This window comes from Fukomys damarensis, unplaced genomic scaffold (genome assembly GCF_012274545.1).
Source record: "Fukomys damarensis isolate Sample0158 unplaced genomic scaffold, DMR_v1.0_HiC HiC_scaffold_2, whole genome shotgun sequence".
Lineage (NCBI taxonomy): Eukaryota > Metazoa > Chordata > Mammalia > Rodentia > Bathyergidae > Fukomys > Fukomys damarensis.
The window spans coordinates 49891440-49918545 of NW_022900914.1; the positions used below are offsets into that span (position 1 = coordinate 49891440).

Sequence of the window (27106 nt, forward strand, 5' to 3'; positions counted from 1 at the left end):
GCGGCGCAGGCCGAATTCTGCCGAAGGGATCCGAGCGCGGCCGAGGCCTACGGCGCCACGGCCCTAGGCGAAGGCGGCTGGACGCGCCCCACCCAACAAGCGCCACGGCCCTAGGCGAAGGCGGCTGGACGCGCCCCACCCAACAACCAGGCGGAGCCAGAGATGCTGGCCCGGGATGCGCCGGGCCCTGGTCCGCCTCTGGCCTTGCCTTTCCCGCTGGTACTGCTCGTGGTGCTGAGTGGCTCTGTGTCCGGCCGCGTCCCCCGTTCAGTGCCCAGGACCTCGCTTCCCATCTCTGGTAAGGCGCGGACGCCCTCGCCCTCAGTCCCTCCCTCGCACCGCGTCCAGCCCTCCCCGGCAGGTGTCACCCCACCCCCAACCCGGGGCAGCATCCGGAGCGCCCCAACGCGATGCACAGCGTCTCGCCGCGCCCATGCTCCACTGGAACCCGGATGGAGACCCCCACGCTGTGCTGCTCCATCCCAAGCCCCGCCGGGGCTCCTCACACCTCGGCTCCCACTAGGCACCCTGGCTGCTTCCTCAGCCCCTGTTTCCATTACCCTCAGCCCCATACCGTGCAGATTCGGACCCTGAGGCCCAGGAAGGGAATGGGGTTGCTGGAGGTTGTCCAGTTCAGTGTTCCCTCACCGTTATTCTCTTGTTCTTCCCGCACATACACCTATGTCCATCACTTCAGTTGGAAGCCTATTCTGCTTTCAGACCGTTCATTCTTTCATACAAATACCTTTTCATGAATTTACCTTCTCAGCTTATCTTTTGGCTCTGGGGATCCTACCTCTGCACCAGTAGACTGCTTCAACTGCTCAGGTGCCTCAAGACAGACTGGCCGCGATCATTCATTCTGAGATGTGCTGACTCCACCTGCCTCCTCCTTCCACGTACACCCTCACTCCTCTCAGTGCTGTACTCTTTCTCCTCTCTCATGCTTAGTGTAACACCTTGCCTTCTAGACCCCTCTGAATTCCTGGACATCAACTCATCCTGGCAACCTTTTTTTTTTTAAGCTGATATATGAGTTCTATATTTGGTAAAACCAGAACCCATGCCTAAGGAAGAAAGGGACCATTTGTGAAACAAATGGTGTGTGCCAGGTGTTTCCACATATTATCTCATTTAATTTTCACAACCCTGGATGGTGGTGTTTCCATATGAGAAAAGATACTCAGAGAGGGCAAGTAACTTTCTCAAGATCATACATCTGATAAGTGGAAGAGCCACATTTAACCTCAGGCTGGACTATTTCTGGAGCACATACTCTTTCCACACTGTCTGGGTGGAATGGGCTGGGAAGAGGTCAGAAATTGTAGATGAGAGAAAAGATAGATTCCTGATGTTGGTAAAAGAATGAAACATTTCAGCCAGACATGGTGGTACCTGCCTGTGATTTTAGCATTCTGGGAAGCTGAGGTGGAAGTATCACAAGTTATAGCCAGGCCTGGGGTGGTTTAGCAATTTAGCCCTGTCTCAAAAAAAAAAAAAAAAAAAAAAGGAAAGGCGGGGGTGCGCTGGAGATGTAGCTCAGTGGGAAGGCCCTGGGTTCAATCCCAAGTATCGTAAACAAAGCATTTTAAGCAAGAAGAAGTTACTATTTAGGAGTGATTTTTTTTTTCTTTTTATTGGTACATTTTAGGTATGCAGTACAGTTACATTCATTATTGGGATCTTGTACCTTCACATGACAGGTCTTGGTTCTCATTTCTTCCCCTTTTCCCTGCCCTACCTTCACCCCCTCCTCCCCTCCCCATTTAAAAACACTTTATTTCAATTTTTTCATTTTCTCATATTTTTTTCTTTTCCCTTATTCCCTTTCCCCTACCCTTCCCACTTTCCCTACACCTTTAGCCCTTTTCTTCCTATTTCACATTGTTAATTATCTCATTAGGATCTTATGTACTCTGATAGCTTTTCACATCAGAGAAACTATTTGGTATTTACACATGTGTGACTTATTTCACTTGGGAGTATATCCTCAAAATGTATCCATTTTCCTCTGAATGAATCTAATTTCTCATTCTTTATGGCTGAGTAGTATTCCATTTTATAGAAAAACCACATCTTCTTTATCCAGTTTCCAACTGATGGGCAAATGGGCTGTTTCCAAGTTTTAGCTATTACAAACTGTGCTGCTATAATAGGAGTGATTTTTAAAAAAAAAAACTAGGAAAGTATTGTATCTTGTATTTTCAAATTATGTATTACATTGCTATAAACAGAGATTACAGACTTAATAATTACACTGTTATTTTAATAAAATATTTCATTTTTGTAGAAATGCATCCTTGACTACATTGTGTGTTAAATGTTCTAGTCTCATCAGTTATCTGTCTTTGGGGAAGTGTAGATTGGCTTGTCAAGGCTCTGTTTTTTCCTTTGATGGCTGTCAAATAAATGATACTTGGATGAAAACAAAAATTGGCCCCTTTTGTTTTACCCTTGTGGACCCTTATGAATCGGTAACTGATTTCATTTTCCCCTCTCTTCTCCTTTTCCTGCCAGAGGCTGACTCCTATCTCACCAGGTTTGCTGTCCCTCATACATACAATTACTCTGTTCTCCTTGTCGATCCTGCCACCCAAACACTTTATGTCGGCGCCCGGGACACCATCTTCGCTTTATCTCTGCCCTTCTCAGGGGAGAGACCCCGAAGGGTGAGAGATGAGAGTGGGAGGACACCAGTCCCCATAGCATTTGCTAGATTAATAGTTTTATGGGCTCTGGTGGGGGGATTTATTATTAAAGATATAACTGTGGTGATGGGGATTGTCTTTTCATTGACTTAGCTGAGTGTGATGGGGAGTCATGGTGACTGGGGAAGCTCTTGGGGAGGTTCATGGTGATGATGAGGGAGAGGAGGCCCCAGTGTCCAGGTTTCAGGCAAGAGTGGGCAGAGGGATTATTACAGTTGCCATACATACTGTGCCCCAGTGCACAGACAAGTACTGAAGAAAGTTTCCTTCTCACAGTAGTCTCTATGCGATACATTCTGATATGTGCTATTATATTTAATTAAAAAACAATGTTGTTTGTGGTCACAATTGATTTTATTACTTGTTGCTGGGTGGTGACCTCCAGTTTGAAAAGCAGTGTTCTAGAGGGATCTCAGAAGTTCCAAATGGGGGAAGTTTGGAACTGTCACCCTACCTTGATCTTGAGGGAGTTTAGAGTAGAAGGAATTTGAGGAAAATGGTCATTTTTTTCTTTCTCAGATTGACTGGATGGTGCCCGAGGCTCACAGACAGAACTGTAAAAAGAAAGGCAAGAAAGAGGTAGGTATAAATCCTGGCCCTGTTCTGAGTGTTCATTCAGTCCTTGGTCCAGCCCTGACTTGCTGTTGGTGCCCTGTTGCACCTGTCACAATGGGCCCAGGCAGAGATGAAGCCATCACCCATCATCCCTGATCCCAGAGCTGCATCTAACTGTCTTGACATTAGCTAACCCTTCTGCACACTTGCTGCTTCTGATTCTCTCTAACCATCTCTGACCCCCAGGATGAATGTCACAATTTTGTCCAGATTCTCGTCATTGCCAATGCCTCTCACCTCCTCACTTGTGGCACCTTCGCTTTTGATCCGAAGTGCGGGGTTATTGTGAGTGACAGGGGTGGGAGGAGAGGGAGAAGGCACCTGCACCAGTGTGAGTTATTTGGGGGTGGTGAGTGGGAGGATGGGAAGGGTTTTCAGTGAGTGACCATGTTGGGTGTGCTTAAGTCAACCACTATGCATGATAATCGTTGCGGGTAGGGGTTGTCTTCACAGGAAGGGTAGCATGCAGAGGGAGAGGGAGGTTGTCTGCAGAGGGTGAGTTGTACAAAATATGAAAAGATGCAGTAGGACAGTTAGGAAAGAAGTTAGGAAAGTTAGTTAGGCTAGGGAAAGAAAAGATAAATTCAAGAGACTTCAGAAAGCAGGAACTCATATTTCCCTTGCCCTGTGCATGCTTTAGCCAGGAAGCCTGGGTTTGTTTCTTAGTCAGTGTAGCAAATATCTGTTTTTTTCCTTCATAGCTTGTACCTCTCTCTTACCGTCCTCCCTCACCTCCATTCTCACCCTCATTCTGCTCTCTGCTCTCTGCCTTCTGATGTCACTGCCCACTAATGTGATACCTGCTAGACCCATATTCTGGAGCTTGCCTTCAGGGTGAGCGCTCTGCCAACCATGTTTTCTTTTGGATCCTGTTCATTACTGCTGAAGGCCTGGGCTTCACCACCTTCACACCCAAGCAGTCTTGGGACACATATACTCCTGTAGTCATGGCCACATGAATCCCTGGTATGGTGACTATTGTTAAACTCTCAGTTTTCCCCATCAGTTATACAGCAGCCAGCACTAGTCCTCCGGCAACACACACTTGTAGACAGGCCCTAGGGTGGGTTAAAAACATCATATGTCCATTGTATCCAGTGGAATGCAGCATCTCCTTTCTTGATCCTGATTCTTAACTGTAAATCTTGACTATATACGTCTGTAGTTTTCAGTGATCCAATTATCCACCTGGATCTAGTCAGTGTGTATCTGTAAACCTCTCAATTATAGACCATCCTCATATCTCTGGCTCAGGAGGCTATAATTGTGTATGCTGGATTGCTACAGTCAGTCCCTCTAGGCCAGCCCTGGGGTTAGATTTATGCTGAGTCCTGTCCAGAATGGGGGTGATGGGCTCCTTACAAAAGCCTGAATAGCTCCCTCATCCTGGAATGCTTCTCTACTTTATGATGATATAAAAAAAGTCTATATTCCATCAGGTAATGCTGAGGATCTAATTTTTGTACAGTTCTCAACAAGCTCACAAGTAGTGACATTGCTATTGCCATATTTGTTCATTTCCAGTCTACAGAGGCTCATGGATCCCATAGATGTGGATATCAGAGCCCTGGCTTAGAGACAGTATGATCATCAAGATAGTGTTGTCCCTACAACACTTTTTTCCTTGTGGCCATATGGTTGTTAGATAAGGTATGTAGAGGGAAAATATTCTGGACATATCTCTTATGATTTGTGGTGACTTGGACCTCTATCCGTTCTTGAGGGACATCAGCAACACAGAATGAAGCTATGTCTTGTACTCCTTCCATTTTGGCTCTTTGAACCCTCCTTTATAGCAGGTTCATGAAAGATTATTTGTAGAAGAAAGAAGTCAGTTCTGGTAGCTGTTCAAGCCATGAACTGAGCCTGCTGTATAGACGTTTTGAACATTCTCTTTTGCTTTTACCTCTCTTATCCTAGTTGTCAATCTCAATCTACTTGACAAAGTTTTTGCCTTATACGTAGTGCTTGAAACTTCTCTTGTCCTAAACTGATGATGCAGAGACTATATATGACTTTTTTTTTTAGAAGGTTGATCTAGACACAGTAACTTGCTCAGAATTGCTCATGTTGAAATGAGATTCTTAAAAAAAAGGAAGTTGAAACACTTGATCTACCATTTCTAACAATGGAGTATTGTTCCTCAGTGTTATTTCATCAGACAATGAAGAAAAATATTTTAGTTTGATTTGTTGAGGAAATTCAGCAGTTAACAGAAAAATGTTAGGCGTCTAACAACAATGACACCAGTGATGACCATTTGAGTATCTACTCTGTTGTAGGCTTGGTATTTGTACTTTACATTTATGATTAGGCTTAATTTTCATCATGACACTTAAGTGTTATTTATTTCCATTTTGTAAGAAAGGAAATTGAAGTTCAGAGAAAAGAGCTATTCTGTCTAAGATTCTGTAGCTAGTAGAAACAGAGCCAAAATTTAAGCCTAGATTTGTCTGGCTCTTTTCTACTACTCTGTGTCAGTAGTCCAGGCTATATCCTAGAAGACCTTATCTGACCTCAGTTTCTCGTGACATGTGACATGTTTCATGTATCAGGAGCCATCTTTTCTTTTTTCTTTATCATCTGGGAGACTCCCTTTATATGCCTTCTTCCCTTCTTGACCAAGGGCAAAGGACCAGTTCCAACCTAACTGCTTAATGAGAGCCTTCCTGTTCAGCCCTGGCTTTCACCTTGTGGGACTTGCCTTCACTCAGCTGATCTTTGGGAGATTCTGCTGACTGATACAATAATACAGTAACAAATCTAAACATATCAATAGAGCGTATAGTGGAAAGATCAAGGTCATTTTGACCATGAAATAATCACAGCATACCTAGTTTTTTAATGAGTGGCTCATTTTCTCAAAGATTAGAAGGATTCAGCCATTGGAAGAAACTGGAACGAGACTACTTTTGGCACACTGAGTTTTAAGGATTTGATGGTTGATCTCTCTGAGAGGCTGTAGCAGTCAAACAAAAACATGGACTAGGGTTTGGAAGACATTAGACTTAGATTTTAGGGGATGATTTGCATAGAAGGGCTGGAGATATAAGAATGAATGGGACTTTTGAAAGATATGTGAAAAGGACTTTGAGTAGGTCTTTAAGATACATGTGTAGGTGCTAAAGAGGAAATAGAGAAACAATAATTTGGTAGGAATAGGGACTCCAGAAAGGAAGAGCTTCAAGAGCCAAATAATAGAATATTTCAAGAAAGACAGTGAATCAAGTGTCAAATGGTGTATAAAGATGGGAGAGATTGAGAACTGAGAAAAAGTTTTATCTTTTTTTGGTACCGGATATGGAACTCGGGACCTTGTGCTTGCGAGGCAGGCGGTGGGATCACTGAGCTAAATCCCCAGCCCAAGCCTCATCTTTATAATCTTTGGTGAAATGTGAGGGAAAACTAAAAACTCTCAGATAGAGATATGGGAAAGCATGTGTTTTCCAGAATTAGATGATTTGATTTGGATAGAATAGAGATTATTTTAAGAAGTAGTGGAGGGCTAGGGATTTAGCTTACTGGTTGCACCACCTGTCTTGCAAGTGCGAGGTCCTGAGTTCAATCCCTGGTACCAAAAAAAGAAAAAAGCAGTGGAAAATAAATAGATTGATCTTGGCAGTAGTGGACCTTTTTGTACTCTTATGCTTAGAAATCCACTATCTGGTAAGTGGCTGCTACTTTGGAGAATAAAGCTGGGGTGGATATACAAAGTGGAGGTAGGGCTAGAAAGCATAGAGAAAAGAGGTTACTGCTGTAGTTCAGGGGAGAGGGAAGAGGGACAGGAGCAGGTGATAACCTCCATTTCCAGAAACTGAACTCTTTGGTGATCTTGGTAATCACAGAACTGTTAACTTTCTTCTCAGGTGAGGGTGTTCCCACTGCCACACAAGTGAAATGTTTGTGCCTCTGAGGGGTATTCCATTTCAATAGGCTCTTTTGACCTAATGTCCCCTTTTGGGGACCTCAGATCACATCTCATTTTTTTGTTTGTTTGTTTGTTTGAGATAGGGTCTCACTATGTAGTTGAGACTGACCTGGAACTCACTATGTAGCCCAGGCTGGTCTCGAACTCACAGCGATCCTCCTGCCTCAGCCTCCCGAGTGCTGGGATTATAACATTTCATTTGAATAGTCTGCCTTTAAGAGTTTCTCAGTATAATACTTTGTTTGCCATTTACAACCAAAAGATGAGCTGTCTCAATGGGCCAGTAGTATACACATGTTAAGCCTTCAGCTACCATCAAAGAAGTTAATCTGTAGCCATACTGTATGTCCACCCAGTTCGTGAGCTGGAGATAGCATGCCTGCATTTTCATGCCATGACTTTGATTCCCAACCAGCTACAATTAACTTCCTTTTCAATCCTAGGTTGAAATCATCCTTGATTTCCATCTTTAGATGCTATCTTGACATCTCTTCTAGCACTGGATGCTAGACTAAGATAACTTCTGGCTGGCTCTGTTGGAACTCTAATCTCATCCAGGTCAGTTCCTCTGGAGTCCGTGGAAGAGGAAGATACTTACTTATTAGGCTCTCAAATTCAGATCTCCGCTTCATTGGCTTTGTGGTTTCTCTTCCTCACTTAGATATATGACTCTGGGACTGTCTTTCATCCTTCAAGTAGGAATGCAGGAAGATGATCTTTTTCTCTCTAGGTCCCTGGACTTCAGCTGATCCTCTATCAGCCTGCAGTTTTCTTTGACTTTTAAAGAGGTCCGCCCTTAGGAGACTGCTGTCGTCCCTGATCCTCTTCATTCTGTGGAACATTATTTAGCACCTTGCAAACTCTACAGTCAGTAGTGTACCAGTGGAAATACATGATCCAGCCTCAGTATTCTCTAGGGCCATTCTAGGTACTCCTTTATCAGAGCATGTGGGTGACAGGTACTAAAGGAATTGAGCAAAAAAGGAATACACTGATGAAAAAGGGATAGCAGAAAGGAAATGAAGACTATGTAGAGGAATTAGTAGGTGATGGTGGGGACAGTAGTCAGGGGAGGGACATGGATGGGCATTGTCTTCCTTCATCTGACAATCTTTGTACTTTTCACCATAACCTTTCCCTGTGACCCTAAACCATTTGCCCCCTTATGATCTGTAGGACGTGTCCAGTTTCCAGCAGGTTGAAAGACTTGAGAGTGGCCGGGGGAAATGTCCTTTTGAGCCAGCTCAGCGGTCAGCAGCTGTAATGGCTGGTGAGTGGGGAGAGACAAGAATATGTGATTTCTTGCTCTAATTGCTTCCTTCCCCACCCCTGCTGTTGGAATTTCTATGTCATTTCTTTCCTTGAAGTGTGTGTTATTCCTTTTTTTTTTCTTTGCCTTTCTTATTCTTCCCTGAGTGCTTGGGATCAAAGAGGAATCTACTACAATGCATGTTGTAATAAATTTGGAGAAAGCATAAAGAAAAACATAAGTCTAGAACAACACTGTCTAAAATGTCTCTGTATGATGATGGAAATGTCCTACATCTGCACTGTCCAATTCAATAGCCATCTTTTGTGGCTGTTGAGCCCTTGAAATGTGACTAGTGTGACCGAAGGAAGTCATTTTAAATTTAATTTTATGTAAACAGCCCCATGTGTCTAGTGGCTACCGTATTAATGCAGTTCTCAGACATCTCTTCTTATAAAACCACTGCTAGTGTCTTGGTTTATTTCCTTTTAGCCTTTTAAATATATGTGCCTGTGTACAACCATATACACATAAGGTACCTGGTGCTTTGGTGTTCAGGGAATCAGTAATGATTGTTAAGTACATTCCTGTGGCTGCTTCCTTTGACCAAGCAATCTACAACTGTGTAAGTCTGGAAAGGTTCATCATAGATCACGCCTGAATCTCTCCTGGAGAATGATTGTCTTAATTCTTTGTTAGCCAGAAAGCAAATTGTTTTTGTGCCTCATGACTGCATTTCAGGTTATACCATCCCACATACACCCCCCACATTCATTGAAAACCTGGATGTTTTCTCATGATAGTGTAATAAAGCAGGTTAATAGAAATTTTATGTGTTACAACATTTTCATACTTTATGTATATGAATTTGAATTTTGTGATGTAACTTCATATGATAGGAATTTCTTTATAATTCTAAAATTGTAAAGATAGGGCTGGGGATTTAGCTTAGTGGTTTCGCTGCCTGCCTTGCAAGCGCAAGGACCTGAGTGCAATTGCCGGTACCAAAAAAAAAAATTTGTAAAGATAATTTTTAATGGCATCAAGCTACTGAACATACCATAAATTAAGCAATTCCAAGTTGTTATTTTATTTAGTTTACTCCAAAGATTTGTTATTATCTATATTGCTATAGTGAATATTTTTGTTCATATTTTTTGTTGTTTTTTGAGAGGGTCGCTCTATGTAGTTCAGGCTGGCCTTGAACTCACTGTGTAGTCCTGATTGGTCTTGAACTCAGAGGGATTCTCCTGTCTCAGCCTCCCAAGTGCTGGGATTACAGGCATGCGCCTCCATACCTGGTGACTGTTCATATTTTTTTGTCTTCGTTTTAGATCATCTCCTTAAGATTCCTAGAAATGGGTTAATACAGCAAAGGGTGTGAACATTTATGGCTCATTATCTGTTGCTAATTGAGTTTTTATAAAGGGTGTAACAATTTACACCTTAAGCCAGCAATGTATGAGAGTGTTTTGTTTTCTCACATAAATTTCACCATAATGTATTGTAATTTAAAACATCTTTGCTAATTTGAGACTTAAAAATGATACATTATTTGAACTTATATTTCTTTGAATATTAGTAAAGTTGAATATTTTTCATGTTTTAGTGCTTATTTTTATTTCTTCCTTAGCAAATCCTCTGTTCATATTCTTGGGCCAATTACGAGGTAGGATACTAGTGTTCTGACGTACATATCTTTTGCTTTGAGATCTATGTATCCATCCACCACTGCCACCACCACTGGTACTGGGGTTTGAATCCTGGCCTTTGCACTGAGTTACATCCCAGACCTTTTCATCTACTTTTTATTTTGAGACAGGGTCACCTAAGTTGCTGAATTGCTCAGACTGGGCTTAAACTTGCAGTCCTCCTGCCTTAGCCTTTCAGAGTACTGGGATCCAAGTTATATTTTTAAAAATTCAGGCTGTCTTTATTTAGAGATCAGATAAAAAATTTTCTCCTCAAAAATTTCCTCTTTGATAAATTTAAAATTAATTTTGATGAATGGTATGAGATTGGGAATCTAAGTTAATTTTTCCTAGCTAGTAGTTAGTTGCTTAGCAACATCAGTTATACTGGTTTTTCTTTCTTCACTGACTTGTGCTGCCAACTTTATCATAAAATTGATATTTTATGTACTTCTGAACAGTATTTTATGTGAATTAAAAAATGAGACACAGGATCTAACAACAAAATTTTTTATGTATGACTTTAAGAAAAGTCTTAAAAGCTATACAGATTAAATCATTCTTTAGTCATAAGTTACATGTAAGTTAATGACTTTCCTTTTCTGAAAACCAATAAAATAATTTAAATTTTTTGAAAATAAACATAATGTACATGGCAAGTAAATACAAAGTTTGAGTTGTCATGGTTATTATTATTATCTACTGCAATTGATGAGATCTTGTTTATATTTATTTATTGGTACCAGTAATTGAACTCAGGACCTTGCACTTGTGAGGCAGGTGTGCCACTGCTGATCTAAATCCCAAGCCCTTGAGATCTTGTTTATACTCAGACCTGTTTGACACTATACTTGATCTTAGCCAAAAGGCCTAGAAATAATTACTCATACCTATTTAGTAAATAAAACAGTTTAGTAAATATTTTTCTTGGCTTTTATCAACATCTTTGGCAAAAGCTGAGCCATTCATTGGGATCATTAAGAAAGATTTCTAAGCTTTAGGCTGGGAATTTAGCTCAGTGGTTCTGCCACCTGTGTCACAAGTGCAAGGTCCTGAGTTTGATCCCCAGTACCAAAAAAAGAGAAAGATTTCTAAGTTTTAGTCATAAATGTCTCTTGATTCTACAAAATTGTTTGTCAACATAAATGACATCTCAGTTGCAATAATCCAAAGTAATCAATTAACACACTTTGTTTCAAGTAATAATCTTTAAGCATTGTGACTGCATAATTTCTCTTTGTCCAATCAGCAAATGAATTTGTATTAGGATGTGATTTAAGAAGACAAATTTCATAAATAAAGTCACTGTATGACAAAGTGGAAAGAGATAGCATTACAGAGTCTTTTTTTTCAAATGATAAAATTATGGGTTTGCCAAAGAAGGGAAAACAATTTGGGATTGTCTTTCAACTGGCAAGTGATAGAAGTTATCATCATTGATTTTTTAGTTTAGAATGGCTATCCCCGATTAGAAACTCTCTGTCTCCAGATGCCTCAGATTCCAATCACAGTCAATACCAATATTGTAAATTTTGTCTGTAGTTCTTACTTTATAGGGCTATCATTTAAATTTTTTTCTTGTTCTTAAGTGCTAGTATTCACTTGGGGCTTTTAGTATTGATCCATTATGTCCTATTGTCCTTCTGTTTTGAAAGTGTCAATACAGAAACTAGTCCAAACAGTATGTAAGAATTAACCCAAAATTCCCAGTTAGTTTTGTTATTACTTTTTTTGGTACCTGGGATTGAACTTGGGTCCTTGCGCTTGCAAAGCAGGGACTGGAACCACTGAGCTAAATCCCTGGCCCCTAATTTTGTAAAACTATCATTAAGAGTAATAGAGGTATTTTGAAATTTAAGAAAAATAGTTTTTAGTATGAAAATGTTACTGGGCTATAATACCAGAAGTATTTATTTACATTATAAAAATTACAATGTGCATTGTAGAAAGTTTAGAAATATGTAAAGAAGAAAGTGAGATTTTATTTGTAATTCTGTCATCACCAGGTAATTACTGCTATTATTATGGCATATATTGAAGATTTTCTCTTACTGTGTCTGTATGTGTGTATTTATAAATAAATAGGAATTATCATGCCTATTTCATTTAGTATTAAGCGTTTTCCTATCATAGAAATTGTATAATTATTTAAAACATAGTTTGTAGTAATTGCATACTCTTCTTTCATATGGATGATATTCCCATGTAATTATGCATTCAACTTTTAAAATTAATTATTGCTCGGGTCAGGGATGTAGCTCAGTGGTTCTGCCACCTGCTTCATAAGCGCAAGGGCCTGAGTTCAATCCCCAGTACCAAAAAAAAAAAAAAAAAAAAATTAATGCTACAGCCAGGCGTGGTGGCTCATGCCTGTAATCCCAGCACTTGGGAGGCTGAGGCAGGAGGATTGCTGTGAGTTCGAGACCAACCTGGGCTACATAGTGAGTTCCAGGTCACTCTCAACTACGTAGTGAGACCCTGTCTCAAAAAAGAAAAAAGAAAAAAAAGAATGCTGCAACTAGAATCCTTTTATACATTATTAAATCAGTCCTTTATTTGACTTTAATAAATGACATATAAGTCAGTTCAGTCTGTGGAATTGTTAAGTGGAAGGGTGTAAAGATTTTGATGGTGGTTGATGGATTTTGCTAAATTGCCTCCATAGTCCTACCACCAGTGATGAATGTTTCATTGCACCCTTGTAAGTTCTAAGTAATATAGTTAGCAAATATACAAAAAAGCAGGGGTTTCCTGCACCACATTTTGTTTTGCATTTCTACTAGTGAGGGTGAATAATTTTTTATGTGTTTTTTGGGATTTGTATGTCTTTTGGGAGAAGCTTCATAAGTCTAGTTTTCAAATATGGCATTTATTGGTACTGCCCTTAAAATTATCAAAATGATTTCAGTGTCTTTATTTGTACTGTTCAAGTTCAGAAGAATGTATTATAAAAATAAAATTTATTTTAGTTTATCCCATCCTCCCCGCAACCCCTCTGCCCTCCCTATATACAGAAGCTTTGTTTCCATTTTTTCCTTTTGGAAGAATGTATTTTGGCAGTAACATTTAGCTTAAAATCATTTAGCTTAGTCTCCTTGGTGTAGGTTATTATTATTTTTTTTGTCTTCTCATTTTTTAAGTGTTAGGGTTCCTTAGGCTTCCACTAAACAACCCCTTGCTCAATGTAGTTGTGATTTCAACCAGCCCCATGGCTTCTTTTTCTACCACATTCTGATGCCTCCTTGATCTGTACCTGCCTCCTTAGATATTACCAAGGTATAAACCACATATGCAGCTGCCTTTCAGACGTCTGTGCTTGGATGTCCCACAGGAATCTCAAAATCATTGTCCCAAACTGAGATCATCATCTTTGCTCACTTTCTCCAAAATTGCTCCTCCACCAGCATTTCTTCATCTGAGTGCTCAGTGTTACAACCTACTGAGGTACTCAAACTGCAGCCAGCAGTCAGTCTGTCTCGGTTCTTCCCTTCCATATTCTGTAATAAATCAGGCTTTCATCAAGATGAGCAGAAGCTTTTGTTCTTTCTCTTTGGAAACATCCTGTGCTTTTTTATCCACTGCTTTCAGAGTATCTTGTGATAATGCATCTGCCAAGGAGTGCTGCAAATTGCTGCAGATGCACTGGCTGCTGGCCCCTTTTAGGGGCCAAGCCCACCTCTTAAATACTTGTATGTCTGTCCCAGGGTTAGCATTCACACTAAAACAAGACAGTCATAGAAATTCTGCATGACCAACAGAGGAAAAAGTAAACACTGCATCTTCAATGGTATAATTATGCCTTACTAAAAGTCTGTTTAAAAAAAAAGTATTTAACTGGCTCAATCTGTAGAAAAGGAAATGGAGAGCATTAGAGTAGGAGCTATTTATCCTAAAAAGTATCTGAACATGAGAAAAGAGGGTGCAAAAACCAGGGCCATGGCATGTTTAAAATCTTTTGAAAACTAATGAGCATATAATTTTTATGCTTCTTTGGAAAGGCTCCTTTTAAATTCTTCTTTTAAAAGTGAGCATTTTGGAGCTGGTGATGTAGCTCAGTGGTGCCATGCCTGCTTGGCAGGTGCAAGATCATGAATTTGATTCCCAGTAAACTCCCCTCCATCAGAACATTTTGTCATCAGAATAGAAAGTTGAAACCCCCGTGGTGTAGTAAAATACTCGCTGTGACGACATACATCCTAGCATGTCAGTTTTGGGAGGCCTGTGTTCACAGGCTTTCTATCTGAACAAGTAGGGATCCATTTACATGCATAATTGTTATTTTTTGATCTTTGTTTTTTGTATTTCCAAAATGAAATATCTTAATTTTGAGATTACAATGCTAAGTACAAAAGAAATGAATACAAAAGAGTTTTAAAAAATCACTTCTGATTCCATTGATCAGAAAGAAACATCATCAACACTGCAGTTGCAGCTCCTTCAAAAATCTTTTCTGTGCCTGTGTATAGTATATGTATTTTTTAAAAACAGGGCTGAGTTAGCTCCAAGAGTTTTTTTTTTTCCTAACTAGCTTGTCAACTGAATTCAACTCTGGGCATCACTCTGTTTTGTACATAATCATTTACTCATGGTCAGCTGTGTATTTTAATTTTTATGGGCTTGATCTACTCAGCACAAATTTGCCAAATGATTACATGTTCAGGGATATTTTATTATGTGAACATTGCAATTCCATTGTATAGTAATTGGGAATTTATAGTGTCTTAGAGAATCTAGGTTACACAGTGGTCATGTGTCACCCTGTCCTCATGACTGTAATGGCTGCTGTGTCTTTGTGTGTGTGTGTGTGTGTGTGTGTGTGTGTGTGTGTCTGTGTCTGTGTAAGACTGTCAGAGTCTCTTGGTACTCCTGGAACATTTGGAGCCCTGCTACTTCCTCTCAATGAGTCTGATCTCTCCTGCAGTCCTGTGGTGTCAGTGACCTTCTGTTACTTTATCCTGAGTGTTCTCTTCTGCATTTCTACGTTCCAGTGTTGCTAGCTCCTCCACCGATCCCTTAGAACATTTTGGGACCCTTTGCCTCCATCCATTGTTGGGTTTTTGCATGTTGATCTGTAATCTTTTTACACTTTCTAGAATATTAATGATTATTTTCCTCCAACTTTATACTCTAAGCCATATTCTCAAAATAAATGTAACTGTCTCCCATTCCACATTTTTCAGTCTTGGGGTGTCTACCACACAGATTCTGTCAGAGTTTGGCTTTAGGATATTGTGTATTGTGCTGTTAGGAAAATTTTCAATCCAGTTCTTCTCTATCAACATTTTTCCCTCTTAGAAGTACAAAAGTTTGGCCCATTTGTTGCCCCACTTACTGCTAGGAACTATGATCAATATTTATTTTCTGAAATTCTCTGGAAGGGAATAGGGATGTCATTTTGTAGCTTCCCTTTTCCTTCTGATGGCATATATCTATTTGAGATTTCATGAGGAGCTGTAACTAATGTGCATTGAATGCCTACCTTGTGCCAGGTCATAGCCAGGGCTCTGTAATTGTTGATCTCATCAAACCTTCTGCATTTACTCTGAGTGGAAGGTGGTGTAATACTTATTCTACATTTGAAGAACTTTATGTTTAAGAAAGTTAATTTGCCTGGGATATACAGCAAGTAGTACAAGTAGTAATCAGGGTTCAAATCCAAGTCTTCCTGGTTACAAATCACTTCACAATCTTTTTTTTTTTTTTTTTTTTTTTTAAGATAGAGTCTTGCCATGTAGTTCAGATCAGCCTTGAACTTACTATGCAGCCCAGACTGGCCTTGAATTCACAGCAATCCTCCTGCCTCAGGCCCCCAAGTGCTGGGATTATAGGTGTGTGCCACCACACCAGCCCCATAATCTCAAATGATAGAACAGACTCCCTTTTCATTTGCTAAAGAGGTTTTCCACCCCACCACTGCAGCCCTGAGACCTCCTGGCCCTTTTTTTGCTGTTTTTTCTAGGTCAGTTATCTTACCATTGCCTGCCACATGCAGCTTTTCTGAGTATGTGTGGCCCTAGAGTGATTATTCTTCCCTCTATGGCTTTCTTCTGCTTTCCTAGCAATCATGAACCCTGAAAGATCTTGCTGAGGCCTCCATCACCAGCTCCCAGCACAGCAGTTTTTCTTGTGTCTCCACTTTTGACCTAGTCAGCAGCAGCTCCTCCTTCTCTTAAACAGGGGACTTTTGTCTCATTTGCCTTTCTCCCTATTACCTTCCTGTTCATGTTGAAACTTAAACAGGATGTGTGATGACTCTCAAGTTACTGACTCTGGTCCTGCTCTCCCAGACCCTTCTCTTTAAATGCCTTCTTCTGTCTCTGACCGATGTCCTGAAGGCATATCTACCTTAGTATGACTGAGGAACTCACTTTCCCTCCACTGCCTCCTTCATGGACCTTTCCTATCATTTCCTGGCTTGAGTAGTAACATTATAATCTACTGTTATCGGCTGTGTAAACTTAAGGGACATCATTTTACTCTATTTTGTCATATCTCTTGTTCAATTGATTTTCAAATTGTGTTAATGGATTCTACTTCAGAAATATCTTCTAAGTCCATCTCCTTTATTCTCTCTGCCTCGTGTTTGTTCTGTCCTTTTACACTTGCCTGGACTGTGTGAATGGCCTGTAAATAGTATTGTCTTCTAAAAAAATCCGATTATGTCACTCTTCTCTTAAAAACTACCTCTGCCATTTTGCTCTTCCCCGTAGGACACAGTCCACATTGTTGGTATGTCAGAGCAGATTCTTCACAGTCTAGGAGCAGATTCTTCACAGCTCCACCCTCCCAGCATTATTTCTGCTAACCTGCCCTGCTTGGCAGCCCCCTATCACCCTTTGGGCTTCAGCCACTAGTATTCCACCAGCATTCATGTGGCTCCCCTCTTTGCTGTTTGCCTGTCTTTCTCCCCAAAGTTCTCCTTGTATGACAGATTTCTCATTCTTCAGACATGCTTTGTCCTAGGTAGGTGTAGCTTGATCCTCATTTGTAACCCCACTCCCCCCTCTACTAGTTCAAGCCTCCTAGTGTCTGACTGTTTGCTTGCCTCCCTGGCTCAAATGGGAATTCTTGATGGCAGTGACATACTCATTACCCAACATAGTGCCTCATGGTGAAAGGAAGTCATAGGTGGTAAAAGGATGTCATCTTATTTTCTTCAGGGTACTTGTGATGCTCAGGACTACTCCAGGTGTCCGTGATCTTTTTCTACCCCAATTCATTGTATTCCTTCTCGGGTCTGAGTCCTTGGCAGTATTAGGGTGGCCATAGTTTCTTCTCATTTAGCCCAAAGAACTGTGCCTCCCTTCCATTCCAGAGTGACTGATCTCTTCTCAAATCCCCAGCATTCCTGGAGTGCATATGCTCCTCCACTGTATAGGATAGAGGATCAAGTCCCTCTGCTGCTTTCTCTGTTGTCTGTGAAGCCCCATTCATGCCCTGGGCTTGTGTTTTCTTAAATTTTCTCAAACTGAGGCCTGCCCCACTTGCATCAGAATAATTCTGATTGCTAGTTTGCAATTCAGGTTGTTGGGATACCCCTTAACTCTACTGAATAAGAATTTCTGCGCTCAGGGATTTGTAGTTTGATTAAGCCCCCAAGTGATTTTAGTGTACTCTAGAGTTGTGACTTGTTCCAGAGCAGTGTATACCTACTGATACTCAGAACACTAGTTCCCTCAGACTTTACCATAGTGGAATACTTAAGTAATACTGGAATGTGCCACAAAGCCTGTGTCCCTCCTGGAAGGTTACAGGACAGTTAGCATATTACAGAGTAACTACACCAGCAACAAAAACTCAAGACAAAATCTGATTTCTACCAGGGAGCTCTTTATTTTTCCTTCATACCAGTGGACATATTGGCACAGTTTTTTCTTAACATTGGTTTCTGTACTTCCCCAGGCTAATTTAGTTTTGTATGTACTATAAACTGATACCTGTTATGTGCATAGTCGTTCCTGGCATTTAGTGGCATTCAGGCCTGAGAGTTGCTGCCTTGCTTTATTCCCTGCTCTGCCCTTCCTGTAACCACCTTTGCTTCCCTCTGTGGGTCTCTGATAGCCCGTCTCCTCCATGTCACCCTACAGGGGGGGTTCTCTATGCTGCCACTGTGAAAAACTACCTGGGGACGGAGCCGATTATCTCCAGGGCTGTAGGACGCGCAGAGGACTGGATTCGCACAGAGACCTTGCCAGCCTGGCTTAACGGTGGGGAGAGGGAGATGAGTCCCCTGAAGAACAGACTGGGTGGAGGCTGGGTGGCCCCAGGCTGTGTCTGTGGGGATCTGAGGCCACTGGTCTCCCCAGCCCCAGCTTTTGTCGCAGCCATGGCCCTGAGCCCAGCCGAGTGGGGGGATGAAGATGGTGACGATGAAATCTACTTCTTCTTTACGGAGACTTCCCGAACATTTGACTCGTATGAGCACATCAAGGTCCCACGGGTGGCCCGTGTGTGTGCGGTGAGACCCCTATTTGTCATCTCCTGCTGTCTGACCTCCTGTCTTTTCCTCTCTGGGTTTCTGTCTTTGCATTTCTCCTCTGCCTTCTTTCCTGGGAACTTGATGAATGTCTGGTCTCTCAGACCCCACAGTTACCACTATGACACACTGTCCCTAGGAATTGGATGAGTGGAGAAGTTAATAGCTGGAACCAGTGGCAGAAAGACCCAGGTTTAAGTCCTGCTATACCACTTGCTTTTACCTGGGCAGGTTTTATAGCACAGTTGAAAATTATCTGTAGACTGAAGATAATAATGATGCTGGTGTTTTGAGGACTAAGTGGAATAACTTGTTTTAAAGACTATATGAGGTAACTTAATAAAACATATCATTATTAGTGCACAGTTGACTTAGTTACTGCCATTGTTATTGTGACTTTATGTACTCCCGAATCTCATTAGCCCTACAGTTCCTCTGTCTGTATGTCTGTTCTTGTATTTCTATGCGTGTCTCCCCGTCTTTATGTCTGCCCTGAAGTCAAGGAGGAAACTTGTATTGGTTTCCACACTCCTTGTTCAATGTTTGTCTTCTAAAGAGAATTTTCCATGTGCTTTTCACCCTAGGGGGACCTTGGGGGACGGAAGACCCTTCAGCAGAGATGGACAACATTCCTGAAGGCTGACCTGCTGTGTCCGGGCCCTGAGCATGGCCGAGCCTGCACAGTCCTGCAGGACATGGCTGAGCTTCGACCTGATCTTGGAATGGGGACCCCCATCTTCTATGGTGTCTTTTCTTCTCAATGGTGAGGGTTGCCAGTGTGGAGAGTTATGGGGTGGGAGACCATGAGATTGGCACAGTGTCATTGCTATCTCCCTCAGAGTGTGATAGACCTTCTCCTTGGCTGTGTGGCTTCCTGTGTGATTCTTGGGGTCATCTCGTTTGTTAAGAGATAAATTGCTGTTCTCTAGCTCCCTACAGATATATGCTTTGAGCCTATGACTTTTCCAGGGAAGGGGCTGCCATCTCTGCTATCTGTGCCTTCAGACCACAAGATATTCGGACAGTATTGAATGGTCCCTTCAGAGAGCTAACACATGACTGCAACAGGGGACTACCTGTCATGGACAATGATGTGCCCCAGCCCAGACCTGGAGAGGTAAGGGAGCCAGCCAGGTCTTCAACCCAGGGCCAAATTAAAGAGCTGCCCTCAAGGCAAGAGCTGCTAAGTATCACCGACACTTTGTTCCCTGAGAAACTGTGTCACCCAGCCCTATGTTTGTTCTAGTGTATCACCAAGAACATGAAGCTCCAGCAGTTTGGCTCATCACTCTCCTTGCCTGATAGAGTGCTCACCTTCATCCGGGACCACCCACTCATGGACAGGCCAGTGTTTCCCGCTGATGGTCGCCCCCTGCTGGTCACTACGGATACAGCCTATCTCAGAGTGGTGGCAAACAGGGTGACTAGCCTCTCAGGGAAAGAGTATGATGTGCTCTACCTGGGGACAGGTATATTTAGTAATCAAACAAGTTGTCATATAGTGTATACTCTCATCACAGAGAGGACCCTCTAATACATACAGACATCAGAGTCCCATGCACAGGAGTATTAGGCCATTATTCTTACCCCTTCCTTGTCTCCTAGAGGATGGACACCTGCACCGAGCAGTGAGCATTGGAGCCCAGCTTAGTGTCCTTGAGGATCTGGCTTTGTTCCCGGAGCCACAGCCAGTTGAGAACATGAAATTATACCATGTGAGCTATAGATCTGGAGAAATCTGGTAGGAAGACACCTGAGTGTGGAGACAGGTGACCCTGAGGTCAGACATCCAACATATTCCCCTACCCTGCTCCCTTCCAATAGGGCTGGCTCCTGGTTGGCTCCCGTACTGAGGTGACACAAGTGAACACAACCAACTGTGGTCGTCTCCTGAGCTGCTCAGAGTGTATCCTGGCCCAGGACCCTGCCTGTGCTTGGAGCTTCCGGCTAGATGCATGTGTGGCCCATGCTGGGGAGCACCAAGGGTGAGTACAGCTGTATTGGTTTCTGGCCTGCTGTTCCAGGGCTTTGCCCACTTCTCATTCACTAATGCCACCCTGTCTCTGTTTATTTTTTTCTTCTGTTGATGTCTGCATCACTTGCATGTCCATCTGTCAACCTGTACTAACTCCGTTTGTCCATTTGGTGCTACCTCATCAGTATCTTTGCCTCTCTGCTAGACCTGTCCTGGTGGTAGAACTGAGTCCATGTCAGTTAGTGACAGACAGTGAGACTGACACTTCATGTCAGTCTGTGAGACAGTTCTCCGGTAGGCTATTCTTAGTTTTTATCTTACAAGAGCTCTCAGAAGTGTTTTTACAGCCACCTATCCCACCCGTTCCTCTTTTCTTTTTTTAACTCTGTATTCTCTGTCTCTGTCAATTTCATTCTCATCCAGCTACTGATTGTCGATATTCCTGGCCCCTTTCTCATTATACTGCCACACTCTTTCTAGGTGATTTCACTCCTTTTGCTTCCAATATCATGTGAGTGCTGATGATAACCACAAATCTGTCTCCAGCTGAGCTACAGAATTCCCTATCCAACTGCCTATTTGACATTCCCCTTGGATGCGTCACAAACAACTGAAATTTAGGAAGTCTAAGTATGTACTGTTTATTAGTTCTCATTTCAATGAAGGGACCTCTGTCACTCCTGATGCTCAAGCCAGACATGCTCACACCATATTGTAATTTGTTCTAATTGTACCTCTAGTACATCCCCGGTCTTCCTTCTTCCCATCCCCTACTGCCACCACTCTTGTCCAAGGCATCATCACTTTTTTATTGTTTTTGGTTCTGGGGATCGAGCTCAGGATCTTGTGCTTGGCAGGCAGGTGCAGAGACACTGACGTCATCATTTCTTAACTGGACTACTTTAATAACCTTTTGATTGATATTCTCAACCTTCAGGAGCATTTTTGGCTCTTGCCAGATGTGTGCCAGTTAGCAGCTAGTTTAAAAACATGTCATACAGAAGAAAAAGCCAGACACAGTATTCATCCTAAATATTTCAATATAGATCTATACTAGATAAAGACACTCTTGAATTTTTTTTTTTTTTGTACTGGGGATGGAACTCAGGACCTTATGCTTGCAAAGGAGGCAGCAGAACCACTGAGCTGAATCCATGTCCCCATTCTTGAAAATTTTTATCATAGGAAGTTTCAAACATATTAAAAAATAGGCTAATACAATGGATTTCCATGTGTCTGTCCTCAGCTTCAGCAACGATCACCTCCTGGCCAGTCTTGCTTCATGAATAACCCTACTTTCTTCTAACTACTTTGAAACAAATTTTAGCTGTCATATTACTTCATCCATAAATCTTTCTTTATCACTAACACATAAGTGCTCTTTCAAAATTATAATCATTACGTTGTATAATGGGTATTATCATTACTGTACCAAACACTTAATTTCTTAATGTCATCAAACATCCAGTTGTTTCAATTATTTTTCTCACTGCTCGGACAAAATACCTGACACCTACAAGTTAAAGGAGGAAAGGTTAGTTCACAGTTTGTAGACGTTTCAGTCCATAGTCAGATGGCCCTGAGGCAGGGTGGCATGGAAGAGGAGAAACCATCCATGGCAGTACTGGAAGGAGGCAAAGAATCTGCCTTCTTTCTGTCCCTTTATATTCTATCCAGGCTACAAGCCTATTAACTGGGTCAACCACACCCAGGGTAGGGCTTCCCTCTTCCCACTAGTCACACCCAGAGCTATGCTAATCCCGTTAGGGGACTAATCCAAATATCACACACCCTTAATCCATTTTCACACACATTAGATCCACTCTCAGCTAGACTGATCAGCCTTCGGTTTACCCACTCATACTAGTCTTCACTTCATGGACTCACTTCAAGGATTTAAATTCGTATTGAAGGAGTTAACACTCAAACAGAGTCTATCTCTGGCTGAGGCTTTCAGGTGTTAAGACTTCTACCTGTCTTCTCCTGACAGTCCTAGTAGAGTTCTCATTGGCCTCCCGTCCTCAGGTAGTGATGCCAGAGAACTCAGTAGAGTTCTGGAAAAACCAGGATTGTGCTGTTTGAAACAGGTCCATTAGAAGCCAGTATATATCAGCAGCTGTAGAGAGTTCCTCCTTGAAACAAGCTGCTTTTATGAAACTTATATGCCTGGAATTTTTGCTTAGATTTTTACAAAAAACAAATTTGCTCTTTCTACTAATGGAAAAACAACAACTATTTTGTGTATTTTTTTTCCAGAGAAATCTTGTGGCTGTGGAAATCAGGTCTATTTCTTAGGAGTATTCCATTTCTTTTGAAGCATACCCACCAAACATCTTTACAATAGACAGTGGTCTGCTAGAAATAAGTGTAGAATTTGACCTGGCAAATATGATGATGAAGTATATAAGGGATATTGGAGCAAAATTTGGCAGTGAAGAGAATGTTAACTAATTTCAGGGGTAATTTATAAGATGGCCGTTGATGCAATGCATGAATAAAATGTTCTGTGGTACTAAGAAGATGGAAAAGAATGCTGACATTGGATTTACCAATTATTCTCTTCGTAGGCTGGTCCAAGACATAGAGTCAGCAGATGTCTCTTCTTTGTGTCCCAAAGAGCCTGGAGGTTTGTATAGTTTGGTGAACATGGGCAGAATGGATAAAAAAAGGGGGTTAAAAAGCTGTCCATTTCATGCCTGATTTAAAACTTGGATTCTGGAAAACATGGCAGCCAGTCACTCATGGCCTTTTGGGAATCTCCTTGTTAGCTTGGTCCCCATGGTACTGTCTCATGTATGATGTCACCCAGCATTTCTCACCACCACACATTAGCCTGTAGTCTCACCACTTTGTATGTCTGTGCTTTTTCTCTGCAGAACACCCAGTAGTGTTTGAAGTTCCTGTGGCCACATCTGCACATGTGGTCTTGCCATGTTCTCCCAGCTCTGCCTGGGCATCCTGTGTGTGGCATCAACCCAGTGGAATGACTACACTCACCCCCTGGCGGGATGGGCTACAGGTGGTGGTGAGCCCAGGGGCCATGGGTGCTTATGCTTGTGAATGTCAGGAAGGTGGGGCAGCCCGTGTGGTAGCAGCTTACAGCTTGGTGTGGGGCAGCCAGCAGGGCCCCTCAAACCGTGTCCACACAGTTGGGGCTGGACTGGCTGGCTTCTTCCTGGGTGTTCTTGTAGCATCTCTGACTCTCCTCTTGATTGGTCGGCGTCAGCAGAGACGGAGACAGAGGGAACTTCTGGCTAGAGACAAGGTGGGCTTAGACCTAGGGGCCCCACCATCTGGGACCACAAGCTACAGCCAAGATCCTCCCTCCCCTTCTCCTGAAGATGAGCGGTTGCCACTGGCATTGGCCAAAAGGGGCAGTGGCTTTGGTGGCTTCCCTCCACCCTTCCTGCTTGATCCTTGCTCGAGCCCAGCCCATATTCGACTAACCGGGGCTCCACTAGCCACATGCGATGAAACATCCATCTAGAGCCAGGCAAATGACCACTAGCGCATGAGTGAATGCTGGAACAGAGTGACCACTGAGACCAGGTCACTGGCCCTGGAAGACTGGCATGGCCTCTCATTTTTTTTGTTGAGTCTGAGTGATCACCTGGATATCATTGTCTGCCCTGTTTGAGCCTGGATGGCCTTTGCCTGATTCCCGATTCCTATGAGAATCAGGGCTGCAGTGAATTAGGTTGCCTCCCCTCCTCAACTTCTGAGCCCCTGTGACCCTTCAGCTGTGAACCACTATCTTGAGCCCTTTTTTTTGGTGATGGGGCATGAGACAGAGCTCTGACATTGCTTTCTGGGTGGACCCTGGTCAAGAGGAAGAGTCATGGAGGTAGTTGGGGGCCAATATGCGCTGAGTCCTTGGGACGACTCTGTTGATTCTCCATTTCACTGATTCTTTGTGGTGAGTGCATGATCCCTGTGCTGCAGTATGGAACCTCCGCCTGAGGCCCCTATCCCAATTTTCCTTCTTCCATGAAAGAGTGTGTGTAAATACATTGGTGTTCATAGGAGACCTGGCCGCATGTGCATGAGTGACTGGGCTGAAGCTTAGGTGTGTGGGGAGGAGGAAAAAGGTTAGAGTGGGGCCTTTACCTGCACAACTCCAAACCCCACCTGATGGGGAAATAGCTCTTTTCTAAAAGGCAACAAAACACTGCCCCTCTTCCCAATGATCCACAGTCTTTTTCTAAGTCTGAGTAGAGAGAAGCTCCTAAAGTGACCTTCTGGGTGGGAAGTGCCCTTAGTATGTGTGACCCCCCATCCTTCTGTTTATTTTTGCCACCACTGCCATGACAGATGCTCTTTCCCTGCCTAGAGTGTAGGTTGAGCCCCTTTTCCTTGGCTACCATTAAAAATGAACTTCACAACATTCTAAATATTAGAGAATAGCAAAAGGGGTACAGTAACAGGAAATACAAGCAACTTAAAGATAAGTTGTATCAGTGACTTCACTCAGGTTGACTCCTTTGCCCTAAAGCAGGAGTCCCCCACCTGGGATCCATGGACTCCCTGAAATTGTATGTAAAATGTTGTCTGAACATCTGTACATGTGTGTCTGTATTTTTCTGGTGGGGGTGGGGTGGGGTGGGGTATGGCTTTCATCAGATTCTCAAGGCCTTAACAGTTAAAGGACCACTGCCTGAGCTCACCGCACTTGGGCCATGCCAAGAAGGTGCCATTCTATGGCAGCTCCTCCTAGCCTTGTCTCGCTGTCTGTGGCCAATCCCTGGACTTGTAGCTTCTGGAGGTCCTCTGTTTCTCTAGTCCATGGAAGCTGGGTTCTGCATATTTGAAGACACTGTCAGCTCTCTCAATGTCTGGACCATCCTGCTTTGCAACTCCCATGTGCTCTAGGCTTCTTCTGCTCAGTCCTGGTCTTGGCCTGTGAATGTGCCTCTTTCATCCCTGCTGAGGGATTCCTTCAAGCTCCAGTGAATGGTCCAGTCCTTTCGAAATGAAGTTTTCTGCTCTACTTTCCTTCCTTGGCAGCAGCCTGTGAACTACTCAAGAGTCCCCTTGGGTTTGGAATTTCAGAGGGTTTTCCAGGAAGAAACATATAATCTCCAGCATGTATTCTAACCATGGGACATTGGTGTATTCATCTGTAAAATGGGGATAGTAATACCTACCTCAGGGTTGCTGCAAGGATTAAATGAGAAAACACATAAACAATAAAGCACTGTCTGTACCAGTAGATGTTGTTTTTGTAAACATTGACTTATTGTGCCATAATCATATAGCTTAACTATATGAAAACCATGACACATGCAATCATTTTAAGTCCCCTGCAGTGGAAGAAGAGGGCCACTGTCACACTGGTATCTTTTTCTGGGTCATTTCTGGCCAGATCTTAGCTGCCAGGGTCTGGGTTTTAGGCAGATCTGTGACTTTTATAAACCTCAGAGTATCTTGACTTTGGTGACCTGCTCATCCCCATATGCGACTGTGAAGGAATGCTTCGTGTACTTTGTTTTGTCCTCACTGCAGCACTACTTACTTGAGGTTATAGTTCTGCTTCGGGGAGTAGGGTGGGAAGATTAGAGTCCCTGGGGGGGAGGAGCAGAGTTTTTTCAGAAGAGGAGGTGATAAGTCACAATGGATTTGGAACATGTGGTCCTTGAACTGTGGCTTTGGTTAGTGAAATATGGGATGTGGAATATAGAGTAAATGAAAGATAGACAGAGGCATGAATTTAGGGAATATACATTTTGATTGTTGGGAAAACTCAAGCTCCAAGAGTGAAGGAGAGTGTGGTAATGTGAGACTAACTGTGAAAGAAATAGTGTGAATAACAACACTATCTTTTTGGATTGTGGTTGTGTGGGAAGCTAGAGTGTCCATGGACAAAAAGGCACTGCAAGACAGTGCAGGGTTGGGACAGACCAAGGTCTCGCCCCTTGTGTTTCTCTAGGGAGGGTTGTTAGGATTCTGGTTGCCAGGGTCCTGCCTGACGTTTGCTATTATTGCAGCTATTGGGTGGTCACTTGTGTTTATATTGCTTCCAAGAGGTTGCAGCTTTCTGGCCCCCACTCTCAAATTTCCTTCTGCTTTTGATTCTGGTTCCTGATGCTGTAAAATGATTCTTAGCCTGTTACACCTAAGCTTCTGCCAGTGTAACCCTACTGATGCAGAACTAGAAAGAGATGCTCATTACTGGCCCTAATCCCAATAGGAGGCAAATCCACTTCCTGTCTAAGAACTCCTCCTGCTCTTTCCCCTTTCCCAGCAGCCCCCAAATTGACTAGTGGCCTCAGTAATATCGGGAAAGGACTCCTTTCGTGCTTGCTGGGCTCTGACTCTTCTTGCTACTCTGCTCCATGGGGGGATGACAACAATTAACTATTCTTGGTTGGCTGGAGACAGGTCTCTTAAAGGCAAAGAGCTAAAACTGGCCTTTTAATTGGGCAGATGCAAGGTTGGAATGTTTAAAGATTATTTTCATCACCTGG

At 42.6% G+C, this 27106-nt stretch overlaps 2 protein-coding genes across 4 annotated transcripts in view; one reads left to right on the forward strand and one right to left on the reverse strand.

Annotated features, from left to right (window-relative positions):
• M1ap (meiosis 1 associated protein) overlaps positions 1–838 on the reverse strand; it is a 79749-nt gene extending 78911 nt beyond the window's left edge. Inside the window, exon 1 of the mRNA XM_033765027.1 lies at positions 762–838. The gene's annotated coding sequence lies outside the window, so the exon portion shown is untranslated. The remainder of the gene's footprint in view (positions 1–761) is intronic.
• On the forward strand, positions 1–27106 carry Sema4f (ssemaphorin 4F). 3 transcript variants are annotated; one of them, XM_010631597.2, is made up of 15 exons: positions 1–67; positions 115–298; positions 2518–2669; positions 3228–3287; positions 3510–3608; positions 8428–8521; positions 18279–18398; positions 18498–18649; positions 19252–19430; positions 19637–19784; positions 19914–20136; positions 20273–20382; positions 20492–20652; positions 23210–23268; positions 23519–27105. In XM_010631597.2, exons 2-15 carry the CDS (start codon positions 163–165, stop codon positions 24127–24129), a joined length of 2304 nt encoding a protein of 767 aa, XP_010629899.1. In that variant the 5' UTR covers positions 1–67; positions 115–162; the 3' UTR covers positions 24130–27105. The 3 variants fall into 3 exon arrangements, with proteins under 3 accessions (XP_010629899.1, XP_010629900.1, XP_033620915.1); XM_010631598.2 differs by lacking the exon at positions 3510–3608 and having other exon boundaries at positions 23519–27106; XM_033765024.1 differs by lacking the exon at positions 1–67 and having other exon boundaries at positions 119–298; positions 23519–27106.